Source organism: Podarcis raffonei, chromosome 1 (genome assembly GCF_027172205.1).
Source record: "Podarcis raffonei isolate rPodRaf1 chromosome 1, rPodRaf1.pri, whole genome shotgun sequence".
NCBI lineage: Eukaryota > Metazoa > Chordata > Lepidosauria > Squamata > Lacertidae > Podarcis > Podarcis raffonei.
The window spans coordinates 58039430-58054477 of NC_070602.1; the positions used below are offsets into that span (position 1 = coordinate 58039430).

A 15048-nucleotide genomic window follows, 5' to 3' on the forward strand; every position below is an offset into this window, starting at 1 on the left:
CTGGGTAAGTTACAACTAGAAACTATGCCTTGTTGCGATTCGTGCTTCGCTAGTTTCTCCTTGTAGTCAAACCCCACAGCTGAGGAGTCCTGCCTCTCTGTTTGAACACCGAATTTCCCTCCGAAACCACTCTTATAGTCTGAGAAATCCAGGTTATATCACGAGGAAAAAGAAGCAAGAGGAGAGAAGGAGAAGGACAGGAGGAAGAGAAACATATTTAGATACAACATGGACGAACCAAAAAACAAACACTATTTAAAAAACCCCCAAAAAGTATTAATTTATTACCTGCCCCTAACCCTAAGGTACCAGGGCAGGTTGCAACAATTAAAACACAATGTTAAAAAACAGATTAAAACAACTTACAATCACAAAAAATAAAAAAATCACAAAAGTAAGGTGGGTCCTAAAAATATGCATCTCAGGTATCACAGAAGCTAAATAAAGAAGTTGTCAGACACCTCTATTGGGATGGAGTACCACAACATAGGGGCTGCCAGAGAGAATTTTTTTTCCTGGGCCACCCCCTCGCCATAGCATCTGAGGGTAGTGGAACGAACAAGAGTGCCCCCCTCTACCAATCTTAGAGCTCAAGGGGGTCCAGTAGGGAAGGAGTTGGTCTTTCAGGTATCTGGAGGCTGAGTCATTTAGGTCTTTAAACACTAATATGAGTATCTTGGAGCCAGAAACAAAATGGTAACCAGTGCAGCTGTTTTAAAACAGGAGTTATGTGCTATCTAAATGGAGCCACAGCCAGTAATCTGGGCACTGTATTGTCGACCAATTTAAGTTTCTGAGTTGTCTTCAAGGGCAGCCCCATTTAGAGCACACTGCAATAATCCAATCTGGAAGTTACCAATCGTGGAGTATAATGGCCAGGTCATTTTTGCCCAGAAGGGGCTGAGGCTGGTGAACCAGAGGGATCTGGAAAAAGGCACTTCTAGCCTCTAAGCTCGCCTGAGCCTCCAGTAACAAACAGTGCTGAATCCAGGAACAGACCTGCTCCTCCCGGGGGAGTGTAACCCGACCCAGGACAGGCCATCTCCTCACTTCCTGGGTGTAAGAACTCAGAACACATAACACCTCTGTCTTTCCAAGATTCAGTCCATCAGTGTCTCCAAGCAATTGCCTCTCCCAACTCAGATGGAACAAAAAGAGAAAGGTGGGTGTCATCTGCATATTGATGGCATGTCAAATCTCCTGAGAGCTCCCAGTGGATTCATATAGAGGTCAAATAGCATGGGGGACAAGATGAAACCCTGCAGGACATCACGTGATGACTCCCATGGTGTTGAACAGTAGCCTCCCAGGAACACATCATGCAATTCAGAACCAAAATACACATTGAGAAATCTTATGGTTCCAAGACTGTTTTACTTCAGATTGCAGCCTGGAGAAATCACAGCTTGGAATGCCACACGTTTGAAAGCCCATGCCAAAAATCCCCTGCATATACACAGCAATCACAACAAAGAGAAAAATGTGCTAAATCTTTCTCTGATATACCCATCTTTTCAAAAGCAGAACACATTTTTCACAAGGGAAAGCATTCAGGCATACTACTATTTCCATTTCCACCTCACAATATACAAGTGAAATGGTGCAAGCCCATGTAATATTTCTGAACATGTAGTTTGAGTCTGAAAACTCTGAAGAATATTTTCACAAGTTTCCCAGTTCCATCAGCTTCAGCCAATGGTTAGGGATGCTGTAGTTTAAAATCTGGAGGTCACCAAAGTGGTGACCTCCGCTAGAGATCATGTGATGCATATACCTTCCTTCTATGTGAACACGACAACAGTATAGTATACAGTACAGTATACAGGATGGTAATCATTGTACCCCTTTATATGTACAGCCAAGAAATATGTATATACCTTTCTGAGATTCGTGCAGTTGTACTTTTTCCTGGTGATCCCAGCCAAGGGCACATTTGTCCTGTCTGTCCGTCTGCACCCCAAACTTTCCACCAAAACCTTTTGTATAATCTAGATAGATAAAATAACACAAGGTGTTACCAAAATAACGTTTTTGTCCTGGAGGAAGTTTAAAGTGAATTTATATATTTAAGAGAAAGTAGCTAGAGGTCTTCTTCCCCTTGCCAAGTCCAACTCAATGTATGAGTAGGATATTTTTTTTTGATGGTGGGAAAATATTAGTACACAAAGCTGCAGTCATAAGGACTCAGTGAACTGAGATGAATTAAACTACATGTTTAGGACATTTATTTTGCAATTTCTACTCTGCTACTTGGTTCCACAGTGCCTTGAGAATGCTACTGTATAGCAAATATTTACTATAGTCCAATTTACAGAAATGCACAAGAAGGAATACTGCTAATCTTATGAGGTGCAAGCTTAAGAGGCAGCTGTTTATACCAAACAAAAAACAAACAAAAATAGTAGTGTTTTGCCACATCAGCAGTTACTAGTTCTATCATCCAGATTTCCTGCTGGATGCAGTAAATTGTCTGAGCCGAGGTATTCACAGGATATATTTGTGGTTTTTTTATATTTTTAAGTTATGAACCACCTTGAGATCTACGGATGAAGGGCAATATATAAATTGAATAATTAACAAATAATCATAGGTCATGTTAATGATTGTTCTATACTGCTTTTAATGGTTGTTACACTTCTAAATTGTATATATCTATATATTACAGAGGTATTGTATTTATAGACATATATAAATACTTGTACAAATAAGATTATTTAGATATTTTATTGAAATGATTGATATACCACCGTTTGCACAAGCCACAGGATGGTTTACAGTAAAGCAAACAAATCAAAATCCGTAACATCCATAAACACAACACAATCCTTATGAAGGAACTTGTGTGCTGTGAAGTTAGTTCAGAACTTTAATAGAACTGTGTATTCTCACACAGGCCTTCCTTAAGCAATCAACTTTAGGTTTATTTCATAGGCGTCAGCTGCTGTGGGATTTTTTTTATTTGATTCTAAGGAAAGGAAGGATATAAAAGTAACAAAATAAACAAAACAAAAACAAAAAGACAGAATAAAGAGACAGGGAAGAGGAATTTTTTACTTCTAAAAGTTGAAGGCTTCCGTTTATGCAGGGATACTGAAGTATACTAAAAGGCTCAGACTTAAAGAAGGCCAACCCAAAACAATTTCATGGAATAAAATTTAAAATAAAAACCTTTCTGTGATTCATGTTTTTCAGTTTTGCCCTGGTATTCAAAGCCAACAGCACTTTTGTCCACTTTCTCCTTGTCCACACCATATTTACCACCAAAACCTTTGGAATAATCTGGAGATGGGATGGGAAAAAAATCAAAAAATCATCATAGCAGTACAAACTAAGACACTAAATTCTTTCTATTGATAGCTCTTTGGCTAGCAGTGGTCAGGTCACACATTCTCCTGCTCATCACTCCAAGTGAGTATTCAAGTGCTGACTTGCATGTGTGAAAGAGCCATCACTACCCAACCACCACAGAGGACACTTTCACATCACAAGACATCGAGTTCATCCGTATTTTTCAATAAAATATGGAGAAGGAAAAGAGAAGTGGCTTTTTGTTCCCTGAGAAACGACCTTTTGGAGAACAAATGCTTGCAGTAGCTTCTCACTGCCTCCTGCAAAAACTGAACAGAAACAGAAAGAGACTGGTTTCTTCCACAGAGAATAAAAGTACATAATTCCTCTCATGGTTTTGCAGAAAGGAGCAGCAGCAGCAAAAACAAAAATATGCAAACAAAAGCATAACTATCTCTTATCCCTGGCAAACACCCCCCACCCCCCATCCCAGAGAACTGGGAATAAGGTCATTTTCCACAAACAGGCAAAAAAGGGTTTGTTTGTTGGTTGGTTGTTTTTGGGGGGAAACCAATACCAAAGCTTTTGAAAAGAGACACTTTTTCTTGGTTTTCCACCACTGCCGCCGGAACTCAGAATTTAGAATCTGCAGGTATTAAGATTTTCTATCAATTCTACTAGATAAGCTTCTTGCCTCCTCTAACGCCAACTCTGGATTGAAGAGAACTCCTGTGTTAGCTAAACCGTGAGAATTTTCAAACACAAAAGGAAGGTTATTTGTTGAGTTGATGCTATAAAAATGAGTCGCTGCCCTATTTTTTAAAGAGGGGGGGAAAACATTTTACAAATTTACCATCATAGCACAAGCTCCTGAAATTTTAAAAAATGCACAGAATATAATGCAAGTAACAAACCTTTCTGCGATTCATGCTTCTCAGTTTTCCCTTGGTAGTCAAATCCCAATGCGCTCTTGTCTACCCTGTCAGACTGTACTCCATATTTCCCGCCAAATCCACTTGAGTAGTCTGAGAAACAAGCACATTGTAATAATGTCAGAAACTGCATGGATGCCAGTTGAACAATTCTGAAGATATTGCTAATTAGTGGCACCTCCTTCAATAATTACCTCCCTGCCACCCTTATAACTATGAAAAGAGTGGTTCGAAGTGTGTTAAAGAGTAAATATTTGGCATTTATGTAATAGTCACAGTTACAGTAACTTTACTGAAGGATATCTGATATGTTAGGGGTAAGGCCTAGACAGTGTACCGCCACACTCCTCACATGATTTTGATGTGTGAAGGAAATGAATGCCCTAATAAGGCTTCCATCTGAGTGGCTATTCAGTTAGGAATAGACTCAATACTTAGGTACTAAACACAAATGATATTCTGTAGAAAGTCTCTTGTAACAAAAGATCCTCTTGTTTAAAGGGTCCTTTACCTTTCTGAGAAGCATGTTTCTCGGTTTTCCCCTGGTATTCAAATCCCACAGCGGACTGCAGAAATAAAAAAAATAAAATTATTTGAACAAAAATAAAAAGTATTACAAGAGTATTCTAAATGAAGAAACACCCCCAAGTAATATTAATAAATGACACTTACATGTGAACCATCTTAATACAGCCACATCAACACCTACACTATAAAAATGTAGGAGGCAGCTATCAAACACATTTCTAGAAATACAGGAAGTTGTTTACCTGGTCAACCCTATCGACTTGCACACCAAACTTCCCACCAAAACCTTTCACCGAGTCCACCTGGGAACAGTGCTGAGAAAGCTTAGACTGATATTCATGACCAACAGCTGACTGGAAGAACAAGAAAAGACACATTTAATATAAACATATGCACCAATTAACTTCCACCTAGAGGAAGGAAAAACCTATTCATTCAACACAAAACTGAACAAGCACTATGGTTACTGGGTCCTCCCTGTGTAACCTGAAGTTTGTATAAGCCCCAAAGAAACTATAGAAATGACATCAGAAAGCTAAGGGCGTCAATGAACAATTAAGAGCACTTTATAGATTATTCAAACAAGTTAAACCACGGCTGCTCTGTATTTCTATGAAAACACGTAACTTTAAAGGTTCAACCTTGGTTGCCTTTTCTACTTAAATTGTACAAGACAAGCAAAGATTGCAGTCTTGGCTCCATGTATATTGGAGTGTGGGGGACCTTTTTGGCCAGATCTTTATCTCCCCTATGCCAGAAGGCCAACTCCGACAGGTGGATGGAACCAGCTACTTGTCAGTCATCTGTTGTCATACTGAACTAGATGGGACTGAACTCCCTGTGGATTAGTTGATGCAGTTGGTGGTTCAATCCTGCTTTGTGCAGCTTCATCTCTACCTGCTTCACACCTGACATCACATATGACATCAGGTGGGCCGGGTTTCAGAGAAACAGCCTCCTGAGCCAGTTGCAGGAAGCTGGTGGGCCAAGTCTGGCTTGCGGCCTGGAGGTCCCCATCCAAGATATATATGAACACAATCTCTTCAGCTGATATGAGGCAAACATTGTAAAAATCCAGCTTTCTTGTTATTTTTACTTTTCCAAATAAGATTTAAATTTCAAGTTCAAAATGTATTTATAGGTGCAAAGGCTCTTGAGCAAGTCACTGAGAGGGAGGTATTTGTTCATTTCATGGTCTGGACTTTTATAGGATGTGTGATCTTTGTTGCATATTTTGTTGTTTCTTCAACTTGGCAAATTGCCTTGTGTACAGCAATATAGAAAGGCGGTATACAAATTAAAAGTGAATGTGGGGGGGGGAGAGAAATTCTATTACCTCAACTTATAGGAGTCAGTACTTCTATTTACCAAAATATATACAGACTCAATTGTAAATAGCAAAGGGGGGAAAGCCAATGCACTAGGAGTATCATGGTCTGGAGATGGAAGAAGGCCACAGGAAAGGGATAGCCCTTAACCACTACAAACTTCATTTTGAACTATCCTTGTGTGAATGTGGCCCACTTGGTATCTATGAGAAATCAAGCATTTAGTGTGGAATGCCCTCCTGATGGAATTCCACCAAGCATCTCTGCTTCTTATTTTTTAGATGTCTTTTGAAGACTTACTTATGTCAATAGGTTGTTTCAGCTGGATAAGTTTTATGTGATCGGTCAGATTCTTATGACAGTTTCTGTTCTTTGATGCTTACCGTGACTGTATATGTGCTTTACACTACTTTTTCTATACAAGTCGTCAGTATATTAAATATTGTTACAAAGAAAAAGTATAAATAAAATAAAGGCTGCCATTACTGCGTCAGCAGTTATGGCAGCTATTTTACCAGAAAGCATCTTCCAACTGCAAGAGAATTCAGCTAAAATTGTGCCTTCAGTGTGCACTATGTTGTGTTGTGCTGCTATCCTACAGGAAGCCACCAGACACTCTCTTCCTTTCCCAAAGTCTCTATCAAGCATTAACAACTTCCTCCACATTTGGTCCCCACATTTGTCTTCCTGCAGAGCAGGAGAGATGCTAAGCATGTGCCTTATCAAACAGGAGCTTTTCTAGCGCACAGTTTGCCATTTCTGAGTTTCAAAATAAAATAATAACAGAGTTTTCAGCATGGGAGGAGGTACAACAGGTTTCTATTCCAAACTGCAATGACCAGAAACAAAATCTATTGGGACTGTGGGATAAACAATTTAATGATTGTACTAGGTTTGCATAAGTCAACCTGCAGATCAGATTTAAAGAGAAAGAGAGAGTTCTAGTAAAATCATAGCCTCTTTCATCAGCTGAGGTAGTTTCAACTTGACCCAAGAGCTAGTTCCTCAAATCCTGTGTTCAGAATTAAGATACTTGGGGATTTTCCTCTTCATCATCTGTCTGCTGAGGTAAGAGCTTGTGGTTGCTGCAACCCACACTCAGATTTACTAACCACAATTCTCCTTCATGAATTGTAAGGATCAGAGGCCATTTACCGCATGCCACAATGCAGGCCTAGAGTACTGCAGTGTGTATATTCCACCTGGCACCACACTGACTCATCAAGCACGGAGGCAACATATCTCTTAGCAAATCTGGCCAATGGCTTTCTGCAATTCTTATTTTAGACTCCTACTACCTCTATGCCTCAATCAATAATAACTTTTTTTCTTTTAAAGCCAAGAATCCTCAGCATTCTCAATCAATTTCAGTTGTCATTCTAGCCCATTTGAGCACAGAAATGGTCTTGGTTTGCCCTCTGAGATCACCTTTCCCAGAAGGCAGTCATGAAGGTTTCAATCCTGTGGGTTCTCCTAAACCTCTCAGCGGCTTTCAAGTCTATCAGCAGTATTACCCTTCTGTCATTTCAGCACCAGGCAGGAGGTTTTATTTTTTTTTATTTTTAATTCAATTTAGCTTCATATTCTTAATATGACTTCCCCACCACCACTGTCTTTATACTCTTAAGTGTTTTGTTATTGAATTTGTTTTAGTTCTTGTCGCGGGATGTCCTGAGAACTCGGTTATTGGGCAGTGATAGTGAGGGTCTGTAGAGAGAGGGAGAAGATGTCAAAGGCTTGATTCATGAATGGAAGAGAAGTCAGCATGAATGTCAATTATGTATGTGAGGTAGACATTTCCTCAATTGAGAAAGTGTACTGGAAATATTAAGCACCTTCCCAGGAGCAGGACATGACACAAGGTACTTTCACTTCCCTGCAATTAGAAAGCAAAACTGAGAGCTGGACGGATTGCCAAGTCAAGTCAGACCAACTTTTCCACTATCCCAAGATCCCTGTCAAAGGAATGCAACAATAGCACCAGACACCCAGAAGCAGAAAGAGGGACAGGACATTTGAGCATGAGGCAGGGTCCAAGAAAGCCTGACGAGGCCCCTGTTTGGCAAATCATGCCTGTACACAGCACATCAGCCGTGCAAAATCTTCTACACTTACTTTGTCCATGCGGTCTTGTTCCACACCAAATTTTCCTCCATATCCATGGGAAGCTTTTGGTCCTGTTTGAAGTTCCTTCTCCTTGAGAGTCTGGTGCTCTTGGGATACATTCTCCCTCAGCTTATGAATGCTTTTTGAGACAAAACCAATTAAAAAGAAGAGAAATTGCAGTAAAAGATGCCACTTTGATCTAGCTCTCGCCTCCTGTGCCATTTCCCCCCCTAAAAACTACATCAACTCCTCCCATGATTAAATAAAAATGACTATTTGCATACCCGTTTCAGAATCCTTCTACATTATTCCCGCCCCTCTGCACACACACACACCTTGCTGCTTTAAGCAGAGGAAGAAACCTAGGGGAGGAGTTCAATGTCGTACTAAGGTTTCAGCTTGCCAAACAAAGCAATCCCTCCTCTCCTTCCTCCATGCACTGTTCTTGAGGTTCACCCAACCCGCCCAGAGCCAATATTGGGGAGCACATAGGGGGTGGGGGGCAGCCCTGTTGTGCAAAGAGAAGGCAGCTTCTGCTGATGGGACTCATTAGCTGAATCCTGCCTGAGAAGTCTGCAGTAAGGAAATTCAAATGCTAATACTGCAGTGCATTACACATCCGAAATGCAAAATATTTCAGTGCTTTCACCATCCTGTCCAGATAGTTCATTAATCATCCAAGATTTTGCAGGGCAAAAATAGGATTTCTTGTGCTGACTGAAGTGCAAGAAGTCACAGGCTATACTCATCGTATCATTTATCTCACACTGTGTGGAGCTGCCTTGAAACTATCTGTCCCACAAACTGATATTGTTATAATTTGGCTATTATTGGGGAAATATTTGAAAACTAATAAAAATTTACTTATGAAAAAAATTAAATTAACCATCCCTGTTTTATTGCTACCTTCTTAGTAGCTCCTTTTTGCATCTTTTTTTCCACCTTGAATTCATCCTTCTTCACCATGGGTGACTAAAAATTAAGCACAGTACTCCAGATATGGCCCCACTCACCTGTAATCCAAAGGGCCACCATTTTCTACTGCCCTATGTACCCTGTTTACAGCCCATGACATTGTTCAGAAAAGGGCCATTCATCCGACGCTGTTCCTCCTAGCAATAAACATGCAGGTGCTGTCTGTCCTGCCACCTTACCTGATAGTGGAATCTGCATTCTTGTACTATTCCAGAGATGGAGCTACTTCAAGCATCAATGTACAATGCCAGAAGCTATGCTGCTATTATGGCACCACCATGTTTCTAACATGCCTTTAGGAACAGGCAATTGTCGCAAAAATTTCCAAACTATGTTTTGAAGCATACCACGGACCAAATGACCAGAGCTGAGTAGGAAAACTGGTTCCTCAACTGTGTCACATGCTCAAGAAACATTTGTTTTCAATATTTAGAGCAGAAGGCCATTACAGTTGTACCTTGGTTTTCAAACAACTTAGTTCTCGAACATTTTGGGTCCTGAACGCCGCAAACGTGGAAATGCGTGTGCCGGTTTGGAAACTATTTTTGAAAGCTGAACATCCAAACGGGGCTTCCACGGCTTCCGATTGGCTGCAGGAGCTTTCTGCAGCCAATCAGAAGCCACGCTTTGGTTTCCAAACATTTTGGAAGTCAAACGTACTTCCGGAACGGATTCCGTTCGACTTCCAAGGTACGACTGTACTGGTGTCTTCATAACCTTCAGATTTCATTACAGCAATGCTATCTACCTTTCAAAACTGATCATTAGGTTACCATTCAGATAAGTTACATATGGCTATGTTTTTTGCCAGCTGCAGGCCCAGCCTTAGACTGAAGTTGAACTCTCACCAGAGAAATAAGAATGGCTGCAATGCACAGGACTTAGGGCAGAAGATCTGAAATTTTGCCCTTCTATTTCTGAGACATTGTATGTAGCAATGAAGGTGGTAGCTGGAAGAAGTTTTTCACCTCCCTTTAGAACATATAAAAACATATGAGCCCTCACAGTGACAGCAGTGGGCTGGTGAGCATGCCATGCAATTAATATCTAAACCACAATTAAGAGATTAAGAGTGAGCTGTCTGATAACATGCTTATACCCCCCACAGTCTCTCCCTAAAGCAAACTCCTTACCCAAAGTTAAAGGGCATTTCGACACCGATATTATCAGCAGCTAATGTTAACTACCTGTTTAGCCAAGGATTATTGACCAGCTTCAAACTTTGGTTAAGAGCCCTGGGCTAAAAGATGAGGCCCATTACGTGCGCACAGCCTCTGTTTGCTGTTTTTCTAGAGCAAGGCTCTTTTCAGGCTGAGGACCGCATTCCCTTCAGGGCAATATTTGTGGTGGGTGGGGCCAGAGGCAAAAATGAGAGGAGCAACAGATATGCATTTTAGCTTTGCACAGCAGGCTAGTTTCTATATATGCATACACTCCACCCTGCAAGAGACATGCTCAGTATTCACATTCCAGCCAGGCAAAAACACTTGAGGAAGGAAGGATGTGGCTGGGAAGAGACCCAAGGGCCAGATGGAGAGGGCTCAATGGCCATATTTGGTTCCCAGGGCCTAAGGTTCCCCACCTCTGCTCTAGAAAAGGAATAACGTGCCAAAACTATCACCAGAATCACAGTTTTAAGAGCATGAAAGAAGTGGCTTACTTGATGTGTTCTTGGTGACCAGATCCCTGCACAGTTTTAGCACCCCAGCGCTGTTCTTTTTCACTCACATCATTCTGTAAAGTACACAGGAAAGAGAAGCAGGTTAAGCAGCAATTACAATTGAACCAGAGCATTCAGAGGTGAAAGAGACTTTAAGGTCTGTAATGAAAGCAAATCCTACAATTGCATCCTCCCTGCCTCTTCCCATCTGTCACTGGTCATTTTGGCTAATTTCAATTTCATATCCTGCCCTCTTCCAACCAGTCCTTCAGCAGGAGAAACATCCAGCTGCTAAAAACCCCAGTTAAATTCATTTATTTGTTGCGTACAAACATAAGCATGTCCCTCCCGATGACTCTCAGACTTTGACTTAGCAAGCCCTAAATTACTTGCTTTGCTCTGATTCCAGCTAGCATGGCTAGCATTTAGAGAAAGTTTCCAACCATACCACAAAGTCAGGATCCGTTTCCCAGTCATCAGCACCATCATCTTGGCTGACACTGATAGTGTGGCCTGCACTTGCTTTCCACATCTGAAATTTCAGAAGAAACAGTGGCATTAGAATAAAAAAGGTTTCATACTTGCAGTACAAAATAGTTCTGCAAGAATCACATTATTATTGCTAGGAAAAATATATAGATTCCACCCTTCACCCTCTAACCCAATGAAAGGTTGGTTAATGGCTTTGCTATGGTTAGATACTGCCAACAACTGCAATTCTAACGGGTGTACATTTAGCTAACCCCACATTGTTGCAAGCTGAATGCATTTTAAAGAATCCTCCTGCCATTATTCCACAGCTAGGAATAGTTACTGGCACCATTTCAAAGGAAAAGGAGGAAATTCATTCCGGTAAGAGTCAACATGCCTATGTTTGATTCATTCATTCATCTGAAACACATTGTGAACCAGCAACAGAAAGGGAGGCCTGTTCAGAGAAGGCATGAGACAAGCTGAACTGTTTAGCCAGCTCACCTCTGCACGCTTACTGCAATACAAGGTAGTTTTTGCTTCTACTATTATTTATTGCAATTATGGAAATGGGTGATTTTAAAGGTAGCTTCTCTTTATATAAATGAGTTTCAACTGGGATAAAAATGGCCATGGGCATTAATTAAAGACATGTGGACAATCTGGAGCAATTTCTTGCCTGCCCACACAGGCAGTTTGAAGACCACCCCAGTTCCATATAGCTCAAATCCTCTCCCCACAAAACATACCAGACCAAAAATAAGGCTGCAATGCTCTGTAAGTCACACTGAATTCAGCCAGGCTCACTTTAGAGTAAGTGTGCTTGGGATTACATACAGTCATCAACATTCAGAGAGGATCAGAGGTACTGAACAACAGACAACATTTCAGCCTCTCTTCTTTTGCAGACGCAAGAGATATTGAGTTTTCCTTTCCAGCTCTAACCTTTCTAGTTTTCCACTGAACATGGTTAGCAGCTCAGTGGCTTTAAATTTCCTATGCAATTTGCTGTTCTGGCCAATTTCTTTCAAACCAGGCTGGAGAGAAACGTTATCCATGAGTCATTGACTCACACAATTTCTGGAAAAGGGGTAAGGGGGTGGGGAATAGAGAACTCAGACAACCAGACACGCTGGCTACTTTGTTCTACTGATTCTTCAGCAGCCAGAGAGGAATGTTATTACAGTATTATTATTATATTTGTACCCCACACATCTGACTGGGTCCCCCCAGCCACCCTGGGTGGATTCCAACATATCAAAACATAATAAAATATTAAAAGAATTTATCCAGACTGTAGTCAAGAAAGGAGGGTGGCATGCAGAGTGTATTTTATACAGCAGGAAAGTAAAAAGTGGTGTAGCAAGTCAACCCCAATTGCCTAGAGGAATTTTTTCACATTAGCTACCCATCCTATAGGTCTGTGCTATAGACTATAAGGTTACTGCATTTGTGTACATATCCTCCCTAAGTGAGCAAAGAGCAGGCCTCAAAATAATACCTTAAATTAACCGTTGTCAGTAATCTCCCTTTCATGGGTATTTGGAGTTTCTTGACTTGTACACATTTCTGCAGGTATGCTACATCTACTGTATGTGCCATTTGGGTCAGAAAGTCAGATACATCCAGCATCTATTAATTTTAGGACTACAGGCTTCTCTGTGCCTTTAAAAACAGTCTGGCATGCAAATACTGAGCAAATGAAGCTTTTCATATCACTAGTTCAATATCAGGAAAACGGTTTGCCACCAACTAGTGTTAGGTAAAATATAAATACACTCTTGATCACTAAACCATGGTTTGGCCATCAGATAACATTTTGTCTGGACCCAACTTCTCACGTCGATTAGAAAAAGAGGAATGAGGGAATCTATGGTCAAACAAATGTTGGGCTCCCAACTCTCTCCAACCCCAGCCAGCATGACCAATGGTCAGGGTTGATAGAAACTGTAGCCCAGGAACATTTGGGGGTGGGGCACAGGCTTGCCAGCCCTGCTCTAGGAAGTGCAATGAGGTAGGAAATAAAACAGAGTGGGACATAGACAATTAGATGCAAAGCTGAAAAGGCAAAGCAATGACCACAACAGAAATAAACATCTTCAATCAGCACCCTTCACTGAAACACTGGATAGTCCAGTGGTATGTGGACTTCAGAATGAATGAGTCCAACTTCTGCCTGCACCATGAGTAACATTTTGTGTGACTGACTGAATCACAGGCAATGAGCTACCACAGAATTACAAGCCGTTTCCAAAGGACAGTATCTGCATCCAGCTGAACAGTGCTCTATCTGGATTCCAAAAGCACACGGTCTCACAGGATGACAAGGGTAGGCCCGGCACACATCAACATCCGTAGGATGAACATAACATGCAGTTAGGCAGTAGTTTTCAGACACATGATCTGCGGCAGCGCTCATGACCTGCTGCCTCCATAAACTACTGGCTCACTTGCCGTGGCCTTTTGGCAATTATAAACATGGAAATGCGTTTAACAAGCGCAAATAAGCATCCCCTCAATGCTCCAGGAAAATCATTGCGCATCTCCCTATTGCCTTAATGGTTAAGAAGTGGGTGGGGGTGGGGTTCAATCACAGGACAAAGAGAAGGGCTATTAGCGTGGTGGCAGAGTGCCTATTTTGCACTCAGGTCCCCAGTTTCATCCTCAGCATCTCCAGGTAGCCTTGGAGAAACCTTGGAAGGCATGTAGACATGCTGAGCTAGATGGACCATTGCTGGGTAGACCTGGAAGCTTCATATCCTAGAGACACTTACGGGTTGATGGTCACCCTGCCAGAGTTCTTACCAGCTTTAAGCTTCTGGGGAGCAGCAACCCCAAAATGAAGCTGTCAAATAACTTCCTTCCCCTGAGCCCCCTGAGATCCAACACCACACACAATTATATTCTCCTACTCCAGGCAAGCCCATCCAGTTTTCGCATCCACAGCCACTAGCCTGAATTGTAATCCATGCGCCCAGGAACATGCCAACTGCCCAAGGGGGCGGGCAGTCCTCTCTCCAGCACGATGCTGCCCCCACGAGCAGGCACGGAGCGCGGGCACGCAGGGCGAGCGGAAGAGCGAGCCAGGAAGGCGCTCCCCTCCCTTCGGGAAGGAGCGTCCCAGACAAGGAAGCAAGAGCAGCTCAGCCCCCTTCGATCAGCTGCCTCCTCGCCACCGAAGAACAAAGGGCGATCAAAGGGAGGCAGCCCACCCAGCCAGCCACGGAGATGCCATGTGGCACCCCAGCCCCCACTCCCTCCCTCCCTATACGACTCTTCTCCTTCCTCCTCCCCTCACAAATCTCAATCTGGGCTGCTCCAGGTACGGGCCCCACCTTGCAGCGCCGATGCCCTAGTTAGATCCCCGGGATGGCCATGCTGCGCGTGGCGCAGAAATCAGAGCCAAGGCACCCCCCGCCCACTTGATTTTTTATTTTATTTTTTAAAGCCCCCACGCCCGGCTGCACCTCCCCGCTCCAGCCAAGACCCGAGTCCCGCTACGAGCAAGCGGATCGCGGGCGGCAGGGACCCTCCCGGCTTGCGGATCTTGCTGCGCCGAAGAGCCTCCCCGTGGCCGGCGCAAAAGGCGAGCGGCGCGAGGGAGCACCTGGCCGGGCTCCTGCCACTTACTTTGTTCCCAGCCCACTTCCTGGCTGCCCAGGCGCCTTCCTCTCCCGATGCAGCGACTCCTCGCTTTCCCCTGCTGGGGCTTCCTAACTCGGCTGGTGCTGCAATTTCCGCCTCTCCCAAGATCCCGTTT

At 42.6% G+C, this 15048-nt stretch overlaps 1 protein-coding gene across 3 annotated transcripts in view; it reads right to left on the bottom strand.

The window, feature by feature from the left end:
- The window catches only part of CTTN (cortactin), a 28732-nt gene extending 13684 nt beyond the window's left edge, over window positions 1–15048 (bottom strand). Inside the window, exons 1-10 of one of the 3 annotated variants that reach the window (XM_053388624.1) lie at window positions 14919–15048; window positions 11266–11349; window positions 10818–10891; window positions 8192–8321; window positions 4991–5101; window positions 4732–4786; window positions 4203–4313; window positions 3169–3279; window positions 1878–1988; window positions 29–139 (exon numbers count right to left, since the gene is read on the bottom strand). In XM_053388624.1, the coding sequence (XP_053244599.1) occupies window positions 29–139; window positions 1878–1988; window positions 3169–3279; window positions 4203–4313; window positions 4732–4786; window positions 4991–5101; window positions 8192–8321; window positions 10818–10891; window positions 11266–11349 (898 nt within the window). In that variant the 5' untranslated portion in view covers window positions 14919–15048. Of the gene's footprint in view, window positions 1–28; window positions 140–1877; window positions 1989–3168; window positions 3280–4202; window positions 4314–4731; window positions 4787–4990; window positions 5102–8191; window positions 8322–10817; window positions 10892–11265; window positions 11350–14093; window positions 14113–14918 lie in introns of those variants that run through there. The other 2 variants (XM_053388632.1, XM_053388641.1) reach the window with 2 other exon arrangements.